The sequence below is a fragment of the Phocoena sinus genome, chromosome 4 (assembly GCF_008692025.1).
Source record: "Phocoena sinus isolate mPhoSin1 chromosome 4, mPhoSin1.pri, whole genome shotgun sequence".
In the NCBI taxonomy this organism is placed as follows: Eukaryota; Metazoa; Chordata; class Mammalia; order Artiodactyla; family Phocoenidae; genus Phocoena; species Phocoena sinus.
The window spans coordinates 19343469-19366122 of record NC_045766.1 but is presented as its reverse complement, the minus strand read 5'-3'; the positions used below and the strand labels follow the sequence as shown (position 1 = coordinate 19366122).

Below are 22654 nucleotides of genomic sequence, written 5' to 3'. Positions count from 1 at the left end.
AGGGTAGTGCTTGTCTTGTAAAATGAGTTTTGCAACTGTTCCCTTTTCTATATTTTGGAAGAGTCTGGGGATGGCTGGTGTTAATTCTTCTTTGAATATTTGGTAGAATTCACTAGTGAAGCCGTGTGGTCCTGGACCTGTTTGTTGGGAGATTTTTGATTGTTGATTCAAACTTCTTACTAGTAATCAGTCTGTTCAGATTTTCTGTTTCTTCATTATTCAGTCTTGGTAGGTTGTATCTTTCTAGGAATTTATCCTTTTCTTCTAGGTTATCTAATTTGTTGGCATATAACTATTCATAGTAGTCTCTTATCCTTTGTATTTCTGTGGTATCAGTTTTACAGTTCCTCTTTCCTCTTTTATGTCCTCTTTTTTTCTTGGTGAGTCTAGCTAAAGGTTTATCAATTTTGTTTATCTTTTCAAAGAACCAGTTCTAAGTTTCATTGATTTTTTTTTTCTATTGTCTTTTTAGTCTCTATTTCCATCCTGAACTTTATTTCCTTCCTTCTGCTGACTTTGGACTTTATTCTTCTTTTTCTTATTCCTTGAGGCATAAAGTTAGGTTGTTTATTTGAGATTTTTCTTATTTCTTACTTACTTTTCTTGTTTATGATATATGCATTTATTGCTATGAAATTCCTTCTTAGAACTGCTTTTGCTGCATCTCATAAATTTTGTTATGTTACATTTCCATTTTCTTTGAAGGTATTTTTTGATTTCTCTTGATTTCTTGATATGATTTCAATCTTCTTAAATTTATTAAGACTTGTTTGTGGCAGCCTAGTATATGATCTATCCTGGAGAATGTTCTATGTGCACTTGAGAAGAATGTGTATTCTGCTGCTTTGGGATGGACTGTTCTTTGTATATCTGTTAAGTTCATCTGGTCTAACATGTCATATACAGCTAATGCTTCCTTATTGAATTTGTCTGGATGATCTATCCTTTGATGAAAGTAGGGTATTAAAGTACCCTACTATTATTATTTTATTGCTGTCTATGTCTCCCTTTAGGTCTGTGAATATTTGCTTTATGTATTTAGGTGCTCTTATGTTGGGTACATAAATATTTACAAATACTATATCCTCTTGTTGGATTGACCCCTTTGTCATTATGTAATGCCCTTGTCTTTTATTACAGTCTTTGTTTTAAAGTCTGTTTTGTCTAATATAAGTATAGCAACACCCTGGCTTTCTTTCAGTTTTTATTTGCATGGAATATCTTTTTCCGTCCTTCACTTTCTGTCTGTGTGCATCTTTCAATCTGAAGTGAGTCTCTTGTAGGCAGCATGTAGATGGGTCTTGTTTTTTTTTTTTTAAATCCACTTAGCCACTCTCTTTTGATTGGAGAATTAGTCCATTTACATTTAAAGTAATTATTGACAGATATGTACTTATTGCTATTTTATTAGTTTTTTACTGGCTGTTTTGTAGATCCTCTCTGTTCCTTTTTTCTTCTCTTGCTTGCTCCCTTTGTGGTTTGATGACTTTAGTGGTATGCTTAGATTCCTTTTTCTTTATCATTTGTGTACCTACTATAGGTTTTTGCTTTGTGCTTACCATTATGCTTACATATGACAACTTCCAACAGTCTATTTTAAGTTGGTAACTTAAGTGTGAATGCATTTTAGGGGCTTCCCTGGTGACGCAGTGGTTAAGAATCCACCTGCCAATGCAGGGGACACAGGTTTGAGCCCTGGTCCGGGAAGATCCCACATGCCGCAGAGCAACTAAAAGCCCATGCGCCACAATTACTAAGCCTGCGCACCTAGAGCCTGTGCTCAACAACAAGAGAAGCTTAAAGAAATCTCTTGTAAGCTGGTTTAGTGATGGTGAACTCCTTTAGCTTTTGCTTGTCTGGAAAACTCTCCTTCAATTCTGAATGATAACTTTCCCTGGTAGAGTATTTTTGGTTGGAAGTGTTTTCCTTTGAGCACTTTGACTATTGTGCCACTCCATTCTGGCCTGCAAAGTTTCTGCTGATGGTCTTATAGCGGGGCTCCCTGTAATGTAACTACTTGTTTTTCTTTTGCTGTTTTTAAGATTCTCTCCTTGTCGTTAACTTTAGAGATTTTAATTATAATGTATATGGTATGAATCATGTACTCAACAAGAGACCTCTGAACTCCTTACTTCTAGGTTTACGTTTAAGATGGAGGTTGCCAAGTCTGCCTCGTAGATAATCCAGGCATATCTTGCTGTTACAATTTTGAGAGAGAATTACTAACAGATTAGGTTTGTCACAAAAGTCAATCTCCTGTGTTCCCACATGACAATTTTGACATCCTTTTATAATTGTGTCAGAGCTCTCTGAAGGCAACATCTTTCACCTATGTGGCTGTAGAATATAGGATGGTGCCTGGTATGTAGAGTGTTCAATAAATACTGAATGAATATATTCTCTCTCCCCCACTCTGTCATGGTATTGGTGAACTCAAAAGGTAGCTTTTGAAGGAATATATTAGTCGTTAGACATGGCCCATAAAGGACTCAGTACAACTCTTTTTAAAATGAGTAGTTATTGACCAAGATAAGAGGAAACCAACATTATTAGATGTATCTTGCTAGGCTGGCTAGCAATGTCTTCTCTTAGGATCCCACAGCAAAAGGAAGCAATGATGAGATTCTGACTTCCATACCTTGTGATCAACTTGAAATCAAGAATTAGAATATTAAGGTTAAGACTTGCCACCACAGACCCATCAAAGGCAAGAAATGTGATTAGACTCTGTCTACTGGTTTGTCCCCAAGGACATGGGTGGACACGCGAGGGGAGGGTATCTGTTCTACCTGCCACCTGTGCTTTGTTGCGGGTGGGAAGACAGGCCAAAGAGCCTGGAGCTTTGGAGGAAATTTTAGGTCCTTAGGTTCAAGGCACATTTATTTTTGATCGAAAGAAAATATATTTGACCAGATTCAAATCCTTTTACTGCCAAAGAGGCTTCATTTAAAGAGAAAGAGTATGGACCATTTCATAATCAGGAGCACTTTAGTCCCTATGGACAAGAAAAGTGGGTAGCTGTTTTGCTAAACTTCCCTGGCAGTCCTTTTCTCTCACTAAAGTATAGAAGCTTTATGAAAGCATAGACTGTGTAGTCCTGTTCAACCCCAGCCCTTCCCAGAATCTGGCAGCTGCCAGGTACACGGGAGGTCCTCAGCAAATACTCGAGCGGCTGAGGCACTCTAGGTAGGCCACCTGGGCCACTTACATCTCATCAAACAGGGGATCCAGGGTCTTCCGCTTCACTGAGGTCTTCTTACGACTTGCCCACCTCCTTTCTGGCAACAAGTAGACACGGACGTAGGGATCAGCTCCACTGCTGGTGCAGGGCATCAGGTTTCTGATTTGGTTTCAAAGACATTAAAGAAAAAAGGCCTCTGGTTTTGAAATACTGAAAATACTCATTTAGAGAAAGCTGTACTATCCGTACAGCTTTAGATGGCCTTGAGGATAAAAATGCCCTGCAGTCTAGACCAAAAAAAGCAAAAGTCTGCAGAATTCAGAGGATATCAGGTGCATGGTTTTGTAAACATGCATTTTGTAAAGTTGGGTGTAGAGCCAAGTACCATTCCATCTAAAGGAAGTTGAAGATTCTCACTTGAGAAAATGTCCTGGCTCCAAACCACCCCAGACAATTTTGCAGTGGTTGTGTCTGAGCAAAGCCCTTGGCTCTGGAGCCCGTCAGCACCACTGAGGGTCTGTTACAGCATGCACAGCATGCAGGCCTTCAGACCTCATTCCTTCCAAATGTCTACCTTGTCTGCCTTGGGGCTGCCTGCCCCTGCCACTGCTCCAAGTGCCCCCACTCTGATTTTGGTCACCTGATGCTCTCAAAGAACCTTTCCTGGCCCTAGCATCCCTTTACCTGCAGCCGTTGATTAGCACGCTGAGACAGTGCTGCAGACACACATAGCGCACCGTGAGCTGAATCTCACCCAGCCCCTGATGCCTGAGATCCCCGTCTCTGTAAAGAAAGGCTTTGTCATTTCTCTTGCCATTACAAGTGCTGACCTCTCCCCGCACCCCCAAGAAGTATGTAAGTTAATAAAATAATTCTCGGTAAGGTTCCTTTTAGTTGGAAGTCAGTTCTTCGCAGCATTCATGTAAAATTATCCTATTTCACAGCAGGAAAAGCACGGCACAGTAGGAAGAACCCTGGAGCAGCATCTGCCTTTATACTGTGATTTCTTGTGGAACCTTGGGTGAGTTGTTCGACCTTTATGATAGTAAGTTCTATCTTGTAGGGTTATTGTGAAGATCAAATTAAATAACATGCTAAGCCCAGAGTCAACATTTAATAAATGGCAGCCACTGCTTATATAATTCCACATTCTAAGCTTTCCGTATCCTCCCAGTATAAATAACTCTTAAGAATTCAGGGTATGCTTCTGCTGTAGGGAACCCTAACAACTGAAGTCCAACATCTATTTTGTAGTTGGTGTGTAGCTAGAGCCACATGAGACTTTTTGGCACGTGCACACGTGCTTTCTCTCCCCCCAGCCTGTGTTCTATCTCACCATGCTGCCTCTTATGAAGCCATTTTTGTGAAAAACCAGAACTTGCACAGAAAAGTAAATTCATATCTACTTTTCCATCCAGGGAGGTATTTTTCATGCAGGTCATTTTAGAAAAGATTAAGCAGAGAGGTGCGTACTCAGTGTTGAGGCTGACATCTGTCAGGTCAAAGCAGGAAGAGGCCAGGGAGTTGAGCGAGGACATGCTGGGAGCCAGCCTCTTGGGCGGCTGTGCGAATAGGGAGGAAGGGCATTTCATGGGTCTGGGTGACTTGATGGGCCCTGGAGAGTGGGGGCCTGGGACAGCCAGGAAGATGGTAGACACACTCGTCTTCTCCCCCTTGGATGCACAGAACCCTCTGGCTCTGTCCTTGCCTTTGGGCTCTGGGCCCATCTCTTGAAGTGAGGGCTTGGTGGCAGCAATGGTGGCACTGGTGGTGGCTGTGGTACTTTTGGAGACTTGCTTGATATCAGAAGCAGGGTCTGGAGGGCATGGCAAACCTGCAGGGCCCTCTCCCCGCGGTTGGGCTCTGGAGCCCTGGTTGGTGGCGACCTTCTTAATGAGCAGAGGGCCTTTCTTTAGGGCTTCAGGTCCTGTGTATGGGCTTCCCAGCTCTCGTTCTTCCAAGCGCAGGAACTGTAAGCAGATGACAGGGTGGTTTATGGGCTGGGCACACCACTACCACTCTCTCCCCCTCTGCTCTCACCTACCTCTGGGAAATGGTTCCTTCTCTTTCCTGGAAGGAACAGTTTTCTCAAAACTCAGTTCCTTTCTGACTCCCCAGTCCAATGGATTTTTACCCCCAGACCATATCTTTTTACCCCTAGACCATATCTTCTTTAACCTCTCTGCCTCTGACTCACTCTGACCAGACCTTCTGTCTTTTCCCTTTCTCCTGCCTCACAGTCTTCATGAAGATTCAGTTCTGATCCCCTTTTCTCTATCCACTGGTACTGGATGCTGGAGACCTGGCCAATTCTCACAGCATGCACTTCCCCTCGGTACAGAGGACTCCCTCACCTTAACCTTCATATAGATCACCAGCTGCCTTCTGGATATGGTCATTTCTAGCTGTCACCTTATTTACCATTGCTTTCCCTAAAATGTGTTTCCTATCCAGACACACCCCTGTGCTTGTAGCACCAAAGTTTCAAACCTCAGCCATTGTGTCTCTCCTTCCCCTTTTCCCATCAGTCATTAAGACTCTTCCTAGGAACTTCCATTTCCAGCAATAAGGCAATCAAAATATTCTGAAAAACCTCCTGTTAGGAATGCCCAATAAAAATGAAACAAACATACTTCTAAATGCATAGCCAAACTCACAAGAAAGTAAGGAAAATCCCTAGGTTAAAAAAGAGAGAGAGAGAGAGAAAACTGAAAAATAAAGGTTAACTTTCCCAGGGTCATTTATCAACCATGGAATCCAAGGGGTTTGGAGAAGAGACCTAGGGTCAGAGTAGGACCCATGAAGGTGGGATATCTTTAGTGAAAAAGTAGTCTAGGATAAATAAACATTTCACCCACCAGCAAGGATTGATGACAAGAAATATATCTATCTCAGCCTGTACTCTGGTTGGGGGAAATAAAGTCTTTCATGAGAATATGGCACCTTATAGCCTGTCTCCTATAAATTTTGGGTTCATATTTATACTACCGTGGGGTTTTGAAACCCAAAGTTTGAAAATTAACATAAAAGTGGACTCAGGTGTGTAATGTTCCTGAGGTGCTTGGTTGCAGCCAAAGCAGAACTTCCTTGGAAGTGAACAACCTCAATCCAGGTCACAAAGGCAACACTGAACATATGTCTGCAACCCAAGTTACCAAATGTAGAAATGAGTCACCATGAAAAAGCATCAGCAGACACAACAGACATCAAAATTTATCTACCAAGATCTTCAGATAATAGAATTAACATACATTTTAAGTATTTTCAAATGATTAAAGATGGGATAGAATCATGAGAAGATAATAAAACACAACAAAGAAAAGACATTGTAGATTTGGAAAAGATAAAGTGAAAGATGAAGAATAGCCTTTGAAACAAAAACTGAACAGGTTAAACAGCAGATTAGGCATAGCCAAAGAAAGAATTAGTGGTCTGGAAGACAGGTCTGAGGAAATTAGAATGTAGCACCAAGAGATAAAGAGATGGAAAATATGAAGGTGAGATCAGGTTAAGCCATGGAGATGATGAGAAGGTCCAACATAATAGAAGGAATTGTAGAAGGAGGGATTAAAAGATTAGGAGAGGCAATAGTTGAAGAGAAAATGGCTGACAATATTCTGAAATTGATAAAAAATATGAATCCATCTCCTAGCTTCTTCCCAACACAGTGCAGATACTTAGTGCTGGGGCAGACCACCCCCTGCCTCCCCTGGGGGAAAGGGGGAGAGGTTTACCCGAAGCACCAGCCTCATGGAGATAAGGCTGTCCAGGCCTGAGTGGTCCAGTTGGAAGCGCTGCTCGAGGGTAAGGTCTGCATAGGGGAGAATCTGGCACAGGGGGAACTCCAGCACTCCTAGAGCACATTCTCGGTCATCATCAAGCACCTGGGCAGGGGGCCAGTCACAAAACAAGAGGATAATGAAGTCCCACCCTCACCAGACTACTCTCTGGGCTCCCGCCAAGACTGAGTTCACTTCAGTAAGGATGTTCTGTGTTTCTTTTGGCCTCTGGTCCTTTCCTGAAAACTGGAAATGGGACCAGGCATGGTCCCTGCCTTCAGTCAGGGCAAGAGAGTGACTCAGGGTAGAGGCAACCATGATCTGTATGAGGCAAGTCTGTCAAATGCCTGGGACCATCAGGGCTTTAGGGACTGATGAGCTGTGCTGCTCTATGATGGGACTTCCAGACAGGTCTGAGGGTCCCCAAAGACCCCAGTTCTACTACTTGTTGGTCATGAGATCTTGAACAAGTCATCGTTTGAGCCTCTGTTTGCTCAGGTGTAAAGAAGATCTCTCTCGCCCACAGATCTTTTTTTAAAGAAGTACATCATCATTAATGTCCTGAGTAGATTCCAACCCAGGCCACGCTGGGTGCTAGGTAATAACTGGAGAGACTGGCAGGGAGCACCAAGGGACTTGAGGGTTCGTCCTTCCACAACCTCCTACCCAATGACCTTGGTCACCAGGCTCACGAAGATGTGGGCCCTTAGTATCCTCTCCTGACTTTACTGCCAGGGGAGCCTGCTCAAGCCCCCTACCCCTCCTAGCTTAGACGCCTCTTAGCTGTGTTCCAAGAGCCCAACTTTAAGCAAACCTTCAGATGCAGCTGTTCAGTGGCCACGTTGCGCACAAAGAAGGAGAACACCTGGCTCCACACAGGGTCCTTGCTGTGGCGACAGGTCTGGGGACAGGAGAGGGAGAGATCACTGAAGGGTCAAGTTGGGCAGAGCAGGATACCAGCACCCTCTGCTCTCATTCTGGCCCCCTGGTGCCATTGGGAGCCTTCTCTGTGTCCACCCAGGTATGGCACAAGCTACGGCTCGTGGGAGGCACTAGGGCAGGGCAGTCAGACTCAAAGGCAAGGAGAGTTTGCCAGGAAATCTCACAGGGGCTGAAATCCTACCAGCATTAGAGCTCACTTCCAGGGGGACTTTTGCTGCTGGGGGTGGGGGAAAGGACATAGGCGTAGAGCCATGCCTAAGCTTGAACGCTTGTTCTTCTGCTTTCTAGCCCTTAGGCGAGTCACTGATCTCTGGCCTCCAGATTCTTGAACTGTGAAACTATCTTGTGAGGTTATTTTGAAGACAGAGTAATATAAAGTGCCTATCGTGTGCCAGCACCTACTAGGCATTCAGTGTAAGCGAATTCCCTTTTGCTTCTCTCCCGGAAGTGTTGGGGTACCCGCCCATTTCCTTAGTCCTCGGCTGCACGCCGAGCTGTCTTACCTTGCTCAGGTGTGTCTTCTTGCCTACAGATAGCTTGACATAGGAAGAAGGGTCTCTGCTGACTTTATTCTGTGAGGGGACAAATCCACAAAATGGAGGTGGCACCCCCGGTGCCAACTTGAGACCCTGCCTCTCAACCCTCAGGAGCATCGGTGGGACCTGAGGCCACCCAACCACTTCCCTTTGAGAGAAGGCTCCCCTGGTGCTCCCAGGAGCCCCGGGCTGCCATCACTGTGCCAGCACCTAGACGGGGTTGACCCCAGGGGAAGCTTCCAAGTTAAAGATGGGAGGCCTGGCTGGGCACAGGCCCTTGTTCCCTAGAGCTGTGGAGACAGGGTACAGTTGAGTTCTGGTTCCCCCTTAGCTGTGTGGCACAAGCACTTAGCTTTCCAGGTCCTATTTTTAAAATGGCAATAAAATGGATGCACGGCCACCATGGGACTCAGGCATAGCAGATGTGGGGATGAGCTGCCAAGCCCGGTGCCTGGCTCACTGCAGGCTCAGTGAACGGTGGCACTCACTGGCCCTGGGCTGTGTGTGCATGGCACCGCCCAGCAGACGCGGGGCTGTGGTTACTCTGGGGAAAAGGAGCTGTGTGACTTGCTTTCACACCCACACTTACCCTGGCACATTTGGAGAGCTTTTTGGCTTGATATTCACCATTTAGGTAGTCAAAGGGGTTTCTCTGCAGCACGAGAAGAACAGGGTGGATGAGCAACACGTGGACATTTGAACGTGATGGGCACAAGGCAGGGTGTGTGTGTCACCACTCACCGGCAGGTTGCAGGCGCTCTCCAAGAAGACCACGAGAATGGCAGTGGAAAAACTACCATGGTCCTACAAGCAGACACAAACCCTCACTAGGTGCCGCCAGCATCAGGAGACACAGACTGGTTTAGGAGAAGCCTCTTCATGCCTGAAGAGCCAGCCCTTGCCCTCCAGACTGGCCATACCTTCCCTCACAACCTAGCTCTTTGCTGAGGCTGAAAATACAACTGCAGCACGACAGACTCAAGTCAGAACCAGTGGCCTTCCCTATGAACCGGGCTGGTGGGCACTAACAGAGCTTTTAAGGATCCCATCCACCCTTTGTGGAGATGAGGGCTGAGGGACATGCTCCCCAGAAGGTGGCGCTGGCTGGAGGACTCTGTGGGCAAGATCTGTGGCTTCAGCTCTCTAGCTCCCTCCCTGCCTCCCCACACAGCTCTCACATGGACCAGACCTGCCACAAGTTCCCCCCTCCCCCCTTCTGCCAGGGAGCACGACAGCCCGCACTCACCTCTATCACAGCTTCCGGGTCTGTGATCAGTGAAAGCCACTCCAGCCTCAGGTGCAGCTGCCCGCTCGTTGTGTCTTTCAGGACAAACCACTGCAGGGGGAGGGGGAGGGGGAGGAGAGCTTGGGGAAAGGGCCAGTGGGACGCTACTGACTCTCTCCAGGCAGCTCAGTTCTGGGACCCAGTAGGGCCCTAATAGGGGCTTCAGGGAAGAGGTGAACCAGCCCAGACAGGGTAGGCTCTAGACTAGGAGAGGTGGTTATGGAAGGACAGAAGTACTACACTTTGGGATGGAAATGATGCTGTCCACAAGGAGGGGTTTGCAGGCACCAACTCTACCTCATCCACCACTCTGTTGGTCATGACGTCCCCGAGGCATATCTGCAGGCTGGAATACACAGGGAGCGGAAAGTCAGCTCAGCCCAGAGGCAGCAACAAGCAGCGGGCATGGAGGCCCACTCTGAAATCTATTTTGAAATATCCGAGTGGGACTCTCAAGACGGAGGACCTTATTCATCCCAAGAATGAACGGGAGACCACTTTGAGCTCAAGCAAAGGAAGGACTGTCTAACCATCGGGGCTGCTCCCACTGGGCATGCTGCCCGGGCAGGCAGGCGGCTCTGATCCCAGAGGGGAACAAGCAGACACTGCTGGACACACTGGCTCTGGATTGCTCAATGAGGGTGCTGTTGGTATTTGGGCTGGGATGAGTCTTCACTGTGCAGAACTGCCCACGCATTGCAGGAATTTAGCCTCTGTGTCGTGTGTCCTCTAAATGCCAGTGGCACCACCTCCCGCAGTCGCTGTAGTAACCAGAAATGCCCCTCCCTTTCCAAAACTGGCCCAGATGCCCTCCAGGGGCTACGTATAGTTGGCATGTGTGTGAGAGGCGGTACACATTCATGGCGTGCCTTCCGCCTCGCCCGACCCAAGCCCAACTGGAGCGTCCTGAGAGCCAGAGGGGAAATTAATTCCATGTAACTTTGTTAGAAATGTGCCTGAGCTCAAAACACACTTGAAATCAGTTAGCTAAACCACAGACCACAAGACACACTTCTAACCTGCAACATTACAAAAATCACAACTCCTTTCTCACAACTCCTTTCATTAAGATGAGAAATTAAAAATGATAAGTAACGTGGTGGTGAGCTATTTCTCGGGTGGTCAGATTGTTCCCCTCCCATTTTGTTTTGTTTCTATTTTTTAAAATCACCTGTTCACAGAAACAAGCTAAAATTTTTAGGAGTAAGAAGATTTGGGTAAAATTCTCTTTTCTGCTGCCTCCTAACCCCAGCCTCTGAGATGGAGCAGCGGTGTAGCGTCCACACGAGCACATGCGAACACACGTACATGTCCATCCTCCCTGGAAAGATGTATCAACTGCTCAGGTCACTCCCAACTGCTTCCCCTACTTCCCTAGACAGAAATGAATATCCTCGAGGTCAACATACATAGATCCTACTCATCATTTTTAAAAGCTGCGGGATATTCTGTAGTTTGGCAGTGACACATTTGTTGAAACATTCAGGCAATGTCCTCTGACTCTGGACAATCACATTTCCAGCTTTTTTGGTTTGTCACCACAGAGAAACATTTCAGGTATAATGCTTTTATAGGAGATTCCTGGAATTGGGGTGGCTGGACCAAAACACATGTAAATTTAGAGTTTTGATAGCCAGCCCCACGCCGATCATTTCAATCCTCTCTCAGCCCTGAGGCTCTGTGTTCCTCTGAACTGGACGGAGAGAGAGGTGACTTGACCTGCAGGCCACAACGGCTGATGCAGCAAACCTCAAGCACGACCCCACGGGAGCCAAGTGCCAGCTCAGAGTGAGCAGATGGTTCCTGGGTACCGGGGGCCTGGCCATCCATGCCAGCCTTGGCCCTGCCCACTGCTCCAAACGGGGACTCTGGGTGCATTACGAGGAGTACAGAAAGCAGAGCCCACGGTACACAAACGTCGGGGCCCTCCATGTACCCCCAGAGGGCTGGCGCTCAGGGCTGGGCACTCGGGAGGCATCTGGGGGGAGGTTTGTGGCAGCGGTGCGGAACGATGGGACTGGTTGCCTGGTACAGTCACCACGTCAGAGTGCAGCGAGGGCGGTGGAAGCAGGGGTACCTGTGCCTCAAGCCCTAGAGCCCTGCGCCCCCAGGCCCAGCATGGCCTTCCTCCTCACCTGCCCAAGAAGTCATCCTTGTCAGGGTCCTCATCGTACAGGTCCACCACCAGGTCCTGCCCAGGGACTTCATGCACTATGAACTGGAAGGAAAGAGAGGTGACTTGACCTGCAGGCCACACAGCTGAAGCAGACCTCAAGCACGACCCCCGGGGAGCCAAGTTCCAGCTCTGCCACCTGCCAGCTCGGAGCCCCGGGCAGGTCCTGCCCTTCTCAGTGCCTGGAGAACCCCACCTGTAAGAGGGGAGTGATGCCCTCTCCTGCGGGGTGCGGAGGATTAGCGGCAGCTTGTGCAAGCCTGTGGGCAGGGTGGCTGCTCGGGATGCTGGCTGCTGTGTTTTCTGCCCGGGGCTTGCCGCTTCCAAACTGCAACGCTCAAACAGGCTGTGGGCCTGCCCTTCACACGATAAGGATTGTGGCTGAACTTAAGGCAGAACTTCAGGCTCCCGGGGTCTGGCTCTGGGAGGGAAGGCTGAGAGGACTGGGGCAGAACTGCCCCTGATGTTCTTTGATTTGATCTGAAAACTTCCAACAAAGTCGGCTCTGGTTGGGAAGGGACGTAGGAATCTGTCAATAGGCTGGCCCTCCATCAGGGTCCAGAGCAGCCCATCTCTGCAAGCCTGTTCCCGAGGGCCACGCCTGTGGCCCAGTGTTGCCCGTGGGTGTGTGAGGACCGTGAAGGTAGGGCCCTCCCTTGTTTGGGACAGAACCACCCAGAGTGGAGCCCTGGAGGGCATGGAGAGCAGCTGGGAGCCGCTAAGGAGACTCTCACCTCAAACACCTCGTTCCAGGTGGGGTTCAGGTTCTTATAGATGGTCCTGCTCCGGAAATGCTGCAGGCCGATGCTCACCTTGGCGTAGGGGTCTGACTTGCCTCGGAGTCCTAGGAAGTTGTCCTTCTGGGCCAGCTTTTCTCCCTCCAGCAAGTGGGCTCTGATCACTCCCTGGAAAAATGCCCCAGCCCGGGCCTCACAGCTGTTTCTAGGGCCCTCAAAGCCCCCGACATCAGAGCCCAAGCCATCAGCTATCACCCCAGCCCTGCCTTACCCTCCTCATGTCTGGACAGGGAGACAGAAGCCAGAGACGACAGCCTCTTGGCCAGGGCCACGCAGCAAGGGACGGCAAGGCCCAGGGCTCTGTCCACTGCACCACGATGCCCGGCCACGTTCCCGGCCCTCCCGCCTCTCCGTGCCTCCAGCCTGCCCCGTGAAGGGTCCATTCCACCGTGGCCACGTCCTCATCCTGTGCCAACTGCCACGCCACCCGAGCGGCTTTCCTCCTGCGTTCCAGCCCCTCTCTAGCTTACACGTAGACTGAGGCCCGGTGTCATTTCTTCCCACTACCCAGGTGTACACACCCCTGTGGCCGCTGCCTGCTGCGGCAGTTGGTCCCTGGGCTCGTAAAGGCCCCAGCACTGAGTCACCCCACTCCCCACACCCTAGGCTATGTCTCAAGTCAGAACAGAGCACAAGAACCAGGAAAAACACAGTTCAGGGGGCCAGTAGGCCTCTGGCCTAGAACTATTTCTTTTAAATATCAGTAAATACATATGCATTTGCCCTTTGACCCAGCAATCCCACGTCTAGAAATCTATCCTAAAGACATACTGGCAAACATGAAAAGATATGGACAAGGCTCTTCATGACAGCATAATTGGAAATAACAGAAGACCAGACACAGCTCAGCCATCCATCAGTAGAGAACTGGTTGAATAGATGCGGTACATTCACGTGGTGGAGTACCACGTACCACACTGTCATGGGGTGACCCTCATGACACATGCATGATAACAGCAAGGTGAGGAGAGCTGTGGCCTCCTGCCGTCCATCCAAGAAAGGGGGACTATGCGTGTAATCAGATGCATACCCACAGCCGTCATACGTGTATGTGCTCATATTAGAAAACAAATAATGAAAAATACCAGAGGAGGAGGGACTAGGTGGTAGAAGCTAGACTCCTTAAAGTACAATTTGTTTTTCACACTGGCCTTTAGAAGTGTGCAAATATTTTACATGATTGTAAAAGAAAGTTAAGGTAAAAATTAAACTCTAGAAACAGAAAATGGAAGGAAATCAATGTAAATATTCATGGCCAGTTGTCACAGACACACAGAGAGGAAGTATTCCAAGTGAGTTTAAATTGTAGCCACTTGACAGTACATCTCTAGTGGGATATGCCCTAAGGACAGAATGTCCTGCAGTAGCTATGATGTAGGTGACGGTGCTGTAGTGAGACTGCTAAACGCACAGTGTGGGGTAAGGGCCATGCGTCACCCCTGTGTGGCCTGATGCCTCACACCTGGCTCTGATGGTAAAAATAGGCACTTTCCCCTCTCCTGAGGCCCTGACTCCCAGCCCCATGGCCAGGGCACCTTCTGCAGGGAGGCCATGTGGCTGTCCTCCTGAGGACAGCGCTGAGGGCTGGCCCCCTCCTCAGGGGCCTTCTGAGCTCCCAGGACGGGCGGGGGCAGTGGGGCTGAGCACCCAAGGAAGCCCCACGTCCTGGCTCCTTCCCGGAAGACGTAAGCGTTCTTCCTGCCACCAAAGGATGGAATGGGAGCCTCCTGTCCCTGGAGGGAGAATGGGAGGCTCCTGGAGTTTCCCGGGAGCGAGTGTGACCGCCCGCAGTCCCCAACACAGGCCGCATGGGGGGACCAGGATCCAGGAAGGAATGCTCCCTGGGCTTTTTCCCTCCCAAGATGGGTGACTTTGGGCAAGTCATTCAACCTTCCTGAGACTCAGTCTTTGCTCCATAAAATAGGATGCCAGGCCCTCATAGGGCGGAAGTGAGCATCGCCATCTGAGGGTGCATCTCCGTGGCCCATCTGTCCCTCAGCCCTGGGCCCAGTGCTCTGCGGCCCGTGCGGGTACTCACGCAGGGCAGAGGGAAGCGCAGGTTGGTCAGGTCCAGCCCCTTCTTCACGGGCACAGTCACACGGTTGGGCAGCACCAGGTGGGCAGTGATGAGGTCCTCCAGCATGCTGTCTGACACCTCACTGGGGACAGTGGGCACGCAGAGCTGTGGAGGGTGGCACCACCTCCCCCAGGCCGCCTGCCTGTCCGCCCATCCCTGGAGCTGGAACCAGGAGCAGAGCTTGGGGCCAGCTGGGCCCATCTCGGGACAGAGCAGCCCTGACCCCAGCCTGCCTGGATGGGAGGGTCAGGGGGAGGATGTAGGGTGTATATTTTGGACCGCCCCTGAGCCCCCCCACCCCAATCCTGCTTTGTTCTCTGAGGCATCACAGCATGGTAGCCAAGAACGAGGACATGGATCCTGGGTTAGAATCTTGGCTCTGTCACCCACAAGCTGTGTGACCTTGGGAAAGTTGCTGGATCTCGCCACACCTTAGTTTCCTCATCTCTAAAGTGGGATAATTATGCCTACTTCCTGGGGTTGTTATGAGGATGAGTTAATACGTGTGAAGTGCTGAGAAACAGTGCTTAGTGCCCAGTAAATGCAGGTACGTGTTCACTGTTGTAGCCCTTCTACTCTCTGACATCACCTTGAAATCCTCCTTCTTTATTGCCTGACTCTATCTCGCCAGTAGAGGGAGACAGGGGCAGTGGGCCGGCACGCAGTAGGTGCTCAGGAAATATCTTCTAAGTGAAAGAATGCATGACTGGATTCTCTGCGCCCAGGGGGTGAAGATCAGTGGGAATGTCCCCAGTGAGGGAGTGAGTGGTCCTCCCTGCAGGTGGGGACAGCTGCTGGGCCTGGCGAGCCAGCCAGGGGTTACCCTGGATGGTCCACTGTCCCTCCCGCCTGGGAGGTGTGTCCACACGGGGCTGGAGCCCTTCTCTGCTCCTCTCACGGGCCTGAGGCTCTGAGCGCAGCACCACACCGGCCCCAGGAAGGTGGGTTGCCCAGACCAGCTCCTCCTCACTGGCCTCTGCTGTGAGAGCTGCCCCCTCCCATGCCAGTGTCTGTGTCTGGGCGGGAGCCACTTGGGCTTCTCACACACACTTGGGTCGGGGAGGGAGTGGATGTGGACAAGGAGGACACTCGTGTGTATCACACCCACTGTGCCAGCACCCGCACATACCTGACTGTTCTCCCAGGGGCCTCAAGACAGAGGAACCAGGCTCCCTATTTACTGAGGAAGAGCCCAGAGAAGTGAAGTCACTTGTCCAAAGGCACACAGTGGCTGAGGGGGGGCCAGGAGGCTGGTCTGGCTGGCCTGGTTCCAGAACCTGCACTCGCCCCTCATTAGCCCACGGGGCCTCCTCTAGGACATCTCACCTGATGGTGTCACTCCAAACACACCAATGCTATCCCCCTGGAGGGGGCAGCTGCCCACCCCTCTCCTCGTGCAGAGAGGGAGAGGGAGGGCACAGCCACGGTGTGGTTCCCATCACTGGCTGCACGGCCCGGAGGGCCCCACCTCGGGCCTGCCTGGTGGTTCACACAGGGCACTTACCTGATTCCTGGTGCATCCAGCAGGTTGGTCATGGCATGTCCAGTTGATCTGCAGGTGCTGCAGGGGCAGAGGGAGGCCGTTAGGCTGGAAGGAACCAGAAGCCCAGGCTGAGAACCCTCTGCCAAGGGCCCTGCCCCCGCCTCCGCCCCCATGGAGAATTCAGCCGACTGGGGGGCGGTGCCCTCTGCGGGGGGCGAGGCGGGTGAGGGCGCCTCGCAGTCCTGCTCAGGACCAGGGCTGTCAGGAGGGCTGCTTCTGCCGGGACCACAGGAGCGGCCCGAGGGCATGGCCACAGGCCAGCCTGGCATCCGAGGGCTCTGAGTTACAGCCTCCTCGCTGTGACCTCAGCCACTTCTCCAGGCCTGTTTCCTGGGCTCGGGGAGAGCAGAGGTCAAGCACCTCAGGCCACCTTAGGGAGCACATGAGATGGGGGGGTCCAGGTGGGCTTCGGCAGCGTTCTTGGGCTCAAACCCAGTACCTGGGCCCAGTGGGCGAGCGCCGGCCCACAGGGAGCGGCAAGCCCGCCTCGGTCCTGGGGACTCACCGGCTTTTGAAGGAAGAACATGGTTCACAGCTCCCACGAAGGGCTTGTTCCACCAGGAGGGGCTCCAGGATGACCCGCAGCGTGCCCTGCAGCTGGATGGCACAGAGGGCCGGGAGGGGCCTCAGCCACCCTTCCTCCAGTACCTGCTCTGCTCCTTCATGCCCAAGCCATCCCCAGATGTCAGGGCCACCTGCCATCACAGCAGGGACCACACTCGGGGAAAAGAAGCCAGCGTGCAGCTTCCACCCCTTTGCCGGTTTCCAAGGGCCACAAACTGGCCCCCACTGCCCCCCACTGCCTTGCTGCCTGGGGGCTGCAGCCCTGACCATGGCCGGGACCCAGGAGTTCTTTCCAGCTCCAGCTCAGCTCCTCTACTCCTACCATAAAATAGCTCTATCTCCTCCTTCCACCTCAGCTTCTCAGCATCGGCTCTGCACCGTTTAATAAAGAGAGCCTCTCACTTCCCAGGGCAGTCGAAGCCTCTCTGGCAGGGGGGTTTGATGAACAGAGGCAGGTGTGGGGCTGTCCTGAGCGGCAGGGTGGTGAAACCCAGCCACCACTTCCTGGCCCTATGATCTTGGACCTGGAGTCCCTTGATTGGTACTAGCCTCTGTGCTTGGTGTCAACACCCCCGCTGCAGCCTCCTCCAGCATAAGCCCGCTTCCCCTGCCTTGACCCACAACCTGGAGGCAGTCACGCCAGGCTCCACCCACCTGGATCCCGTTCACACCAGCCTGTAGCTTCTGCAGCTCCACGCTGATCTCACAGTCCCCGATGTAGCTGAAAGTGGGGAGGGAGAAGGAAGGTAGAGAGGAGGGGCAGGTCCACGACTCAGGAGAGGTTGGGACACTTGCCCAGTGCAGCCCAGCCCAAGCCCAGATGGCCAAGCCCGAGCCCTGCATCACCTGGATGTGGACTCCCTGACAGCCTCGGCTATTCTCAGCTCTGTGCAGACACTGCCAGCCCCCGGGGTCCCCGCACCCAGGGGTCCCACATGCATCTCCCCCTCTGCCCACGAGGGCAGAGACCTCTGGGCACCACTTCGCCCCATGACACCCCGCAGATGCGAAGGAGGGGGTCTGGGTGCACACACTGCTATGCCTCTGCCCCATCTCTACCCAGGCCTCTTCCCCAGAGACACAGAGCAGCCCCGCAGCCTCCATCCACCATTCATGCAGGCTGCTGCTGGGGGTGGTGAGGTGGGCACCGTAACGAGTTCTCAGAAGCCTGAGTTCAGCTGGCAACGCCTGCCATGCGATGGGCACAGGAAGCCCAGAATGGGTGCCCTTGAAAGTAGAGAGCAGAGACTCCATCAAAAGACTGAAGGAGATGCAGAGGGACAGGGTGGCCATCAAATATCTGCATGGCACAGGCAGAGGAGCCAGACGTCACAGAAATGCTGAGTGTCCCCTGGAAGGGCAGGAGGACCCCAGGGGCTCCCTGAGATGACTGGAAAGCTGGGTGCGTGGGCTAGATGACATTGACGTGCCCCAACTATTCACACAGGATCTTGTGGCAGAGCCTTGGGGCCGGGAGGGCCCAATTGCCATTACCATCTCAACACACTTGAGACCAGCCCCCATACAGTGATGGGTGTTCTGGAATTGCCTCCTGTCTTCCCAACGTGTTCTCAGCGCCAGCCTCTGGGCTAAGGACAGGAAATACAGGGGCACTGGAAGTGAATGGCAACCTTCTGGAACCTCAGGAGTTTATCCTTGGTCCTTTAAGCACAGTTCAAATCCCACCACCTCCAGGAAGACTTCCTGGATTGAATCTCCATTCTCTCTAACTCAAGCCTATTAACAAACCTCATTCAAAAGGGATGCCCCTGCCCGACACACTGAATAAGTCACTTGTGTGTCTTTGCATCCTTTAGTTTTTCTGAGGTACCACAGAGCCCAGTTCTCCTGCTGGCCTTTCACAGCCTGTGCTCGGAGCTCCCTGGGTTGCACCACAAGTCCCCACATTTTCTCGTCACACTTGCTTTCTCTTGCTACATCCTCTCTGAGACAGCTGGTCTGACCCTCCAGGTGACCTGGCCTCCAAGAAAGCTCTGTTGCCCAGGCCTTGGTACCCAAAACACGCCTGGTGCCTGGTCTATGGGAGAAGCCAGGCCTGGGCTGAGGGCTCAGACAGTAGTGGCTCCCCTGGGGCCATCCATTCTCTTGCCACTCCTCCCCGTCCCAGCAGGGACCTTGTGCTCCAGCCCAGGGGGATGAAGGGGCATATGTGCTGTGAGGGGCTTTCACACCCCAAATGAGTGTTTCCCTACGACTCCATCTTCAACCTGGCTGTTCCTACAGTGTTCCCCCGCCCTCCACACCTGGCCCCAGGGGCACGAGGGCTCACCAGATCTGCAGGTCCAGGACCACCTGTCTCCGGTTGCACTTGTTAGTGTGCACCTTGATGCCGTTGATCCTGGGGCACTGGAAGAGATGCCAGAGGACTGGGTCAGCAGGGGTCTTGCAGGCAGGGGGCAGGGGGTGGGGTGCTGCTGGCTCCCTGCCCAGAGCTGGCCTTTGTCCACAACAACCAGCGTGACCACTGCACTCCCGGGATGAGGCATGAAAGCAGAAATCCACCCTGCAGTCCCTGCCCATCCTCGGCACCCTGATACCTCCCTCTCCAAACAAACAAAAATTTTTCATAATAAAATGTTGGAGAAAAAAATTCAATCGACCACACTAGAGGAAAGATTCTATTATCCTTCTATTCTCTCCATGGAAAGTGATGCTTACAAATGCACTGTCACATGCAAAGGTTATCAAAGAGTATGGAGCCAAAAATGCAGGAACAAAAGTATTACAGGGATATCTTGAACAGTTCATTTACATGATTATGTAACTTTTCCCAGCGTTTGTGATATGTGTGATATGTCAGCTTTTGTAAAAGTACAACTTGTTGTGATTTATTTTCTCATACGTTCTCATATTTATTCAACATTCATTTTTGTCCTGGTTTTACACTTTAAGTTTAAAATTCTTTTTCTTTGCCCTGGCCGCCTCCTCCCCGAGCCGTGTGGATGAAAGGCTCTTGGTGCTGCAGCCAGGAGTCAGTGCTATGCCTCTGAGGTGGGAGAACCAACTTCAGGACACTGGTCCACAAGAGACCTCCCAGCTCCACGTAATATCAAATGGTGAAAATCTCCCAGAGATCTCCATCTCAACACCAGCACCCAGCTTCACTCAACGACCAGCAAGATACAGTGCTGGACACCCTATGCCAAACAACTAGCAAGACAGGAACACAACCCCACCCATTAGCAGAGAGGCTGCCTAAAATAATAATAAGTCCACAGACACCCCAAAACACACCACCAGACGTGGACCTGCCCACCAGAAAGACAAGATCCGGCATCATCCACCAGAACACAGGCACTAGTCCCCTCCACCAGGAAGCCTGCACAAGCCACTGAACCAACTTTAGCCACTGGGGACAGACACCGAAAACAACGGGAACTACAAACATGCAGCGTGCAAAAAGGAGACCCCAAACACAGTAAGATAAGCAAAATGAGAAGACAGAAAAACACACAGCAGATGAAGGAGCAAGATAAAAACCCACGAGACCTCACAAATGAAGAGGAAATAGGCAGTCTACCTGAAAAAGAATTCAGAATAATGATAGTAAAGATGACCAAAATCTTAGAAATAGAATAGACAAAACGCAAGAAACAGTTAACAAAGACCTAGAAGAAATAAAGATGAAACAAGCAATGATGAACAACACAATAAATGAAATTAAAAATATTCTAGAAGGGATCAATAGCAGAATAACAGAGGGAGAAGAATGGATAAGTGACCTGGAAGATAAAATAGTAGAAATAACTACTGCAGAGCAGAATAAAGAAAAAAGAATGAAAAGAACTGAGGACAGTCTCAGAGACCTCTGGGACAACATTAAATGCACCAACATTCGAATTATAGGTGTTCCAGAAGAAGAAGAGAAAAAGAAAGGGACTGAGAAAATATTTGAAGAGATTATAGTTGAAAACTTCCCTAATATGGGAAAGGAAGTAGTTAATCAAGTCCAGGAAGCACAGAGAATCCCACACAGGATAAATCCAAGGAGAAACACACCAAGACACATATTAATCAAACTGTCAAAAATTAAATACAAAGAAAACATATTAAAAGCAGCAAGGGAAAAACAACAAATAACACACAAGGGAATCCCCATAAGGTTAACGGCTGATCTTTCAGCAGAAACTCTGCAAGCCAGAAGGGACAGGCAGGAGATATTTAAAGTGATGAAGGAGAAAGACCTACAACCAAGATTACTCTACCCAGCAAGGATCTCATTCAGATTTGATGGAGAAATTAAAACCTTTACAGAACAGCAAAAGCTGAGAGAGTTCAGCACCACCAAACCAGCTTTACAACAAATGCTAAAGGATCTTCTCTAGGCAAGAAACACAAGAGAAGGAAAAGACCTATAATAACAAACCAAAAACAATTAAGAAAATGGGAATAGGAACATACATATCAATAATTACCTTAAATGTAAATGGATTAAATGCTCCCACCAAAAGACACAGACTGGCTGAATGGATACAAAAACAAGACCCATATATATGCTGTCTACAAGAGACCCACTTCAGACCTAGGGACACATACAGGCTGAAAGTGAGGGGATGGAAAAAGATATTCCATGCAAATGGAAACCAAAAGAAAGCTGGAGTAGCAATTCTCATATCAGACAAAATAGACTTTAAAATAAAGACTATTAGAAGAGACAAAGAAGGACACTACATAATGATCAAGGGATCGATCCAAGAAGAAGACATAACAATTGTAAATATCTATGCACCCAACATAGGAGCACCTCAATACATAAGGCAAACACTAATCAGCCCTAAAAGGGGAAATCGACAGTAACACATTCATAGTAGGGGACTTTAACACCCCACTTTCACCAACGGATAGATCATCCAAAATGAAAATAAATAAGGAAACACAAGCTTTAAATGATACATTAAACAAGATGGACTTAATTGATATTTATAGGACATTCCATCCAAAAACAACAGAATACACATTCTTCTCAAGTGCTCATGGAACATTCTCCAGGATAGCTCATATCTTGGGTCACAAATCAAGCCTTGGTAAATTTAAGAATATTGAAATCGTATCAAGTATCTTTTCCGACCACAATGCTATGAGGCTAGGTATCAATTACAGGAAGAAATCTGTAAAAAATACAAACACATGGAGGCTAAACAATACTCTACTTAATAACGAAGTGATCACTGAAGAAATCAAAGAGGAAATAAAAAAATACCTAGAAACAAATGACAATGGAGACACGACGACCCAAAACCTATGGGATGCAGCAAAAGCAGTTCTAAGAGGGAAGTTTATAGCAATACAATCCTACCTTAAGAAACAGGAAACATCTCAAATAAACAACCTAGCCTTGCACCTAAAGCAATCGGAGAAGGAAAAACAAAAAAACCTCAAAGTTAGCAGAAGGAAAGAAATCATAAAGATCAGATCAGAAATAAATGAAAAAGAAATGAAGGAAATGATAGCAAAGATCAATAAAACTAAAAGCTGGTTCTTTGAGAAGATAAACAAAATAGATAAACCATTAGCCAGACTCATCAAGAAATAAAGGGAGAAGGCTCAAATCAACAGAATTAGAAATGAAAAAGGAGAAGTAACAACTGACACTGCAGAAATACAAAAGATCATGAGAGATTACTAAAAGCAACTCTATGCCAATAAAATGGACAACCTGGAAGAAATGGACAAATTCTTAGAAATGAACAACCTGCCAAGACTGAATCAGGAATAGAAAATATGAACAGACCAATCACAAGCAATGAAATTGAAAC

The 22654-nt window shown here is 49.5% G+C and overlaps 1 protein-coding gene across 1 annotated transcript in view; it reads right to left on the bottom strand.

Moving 5' to 3' along the window:
• Positions 1 to 22654, bottom strand: part of ESYT3 (extended synaptotagmin 3) — a 57077-nt gene that overhangs the window by 6614 nt on the left and 27809 nt on the right. Inside the window, 20 exon segments of the mRNA XM_032631587.1 lie at positions 3209 to 3340; positions 3866 to 3964; positions 4655 to 5151; positions 6916 to 7065; positions 7775 to 7861; positions 8406 to 8474; positions 9028 to 9090; positions 9180 to 9242; positions 9685 to 9774; positions 10021 to 10069; positions 11859 to 11941; positions 12631 to 12801; positions 14732 to 14852; positions 16275 to 16309; positions 16311 to 16331; positions 16819 to 16842; positions 16844 to 16864; positions 16866 to 16910; positions 17532 to 17598; positions 19168 to 19244. Coding sequence (XP_032487478.1) covers positions 3209 to 3340; positions 3866 to 3964; positions 4655 to 5151; positions 6916 to 7065; positions 7775 to 7861; positions 8406 to 8474; positions 9028 to 9090; positions 9180 to 9242; positions 9685 to 9774; positions 10021 to 10069; positions 11859 to 11941; positions 12631 to 12801; positions 14732 to 14852; positions 16275 to 16309; positions 16311 to 16331; positions 16819 to 16842; positions 16844 to 16864; positions 16866 to 16910; positions 17532 to 17598; positions 19168 to 19244 — 1964 coding nt within the window.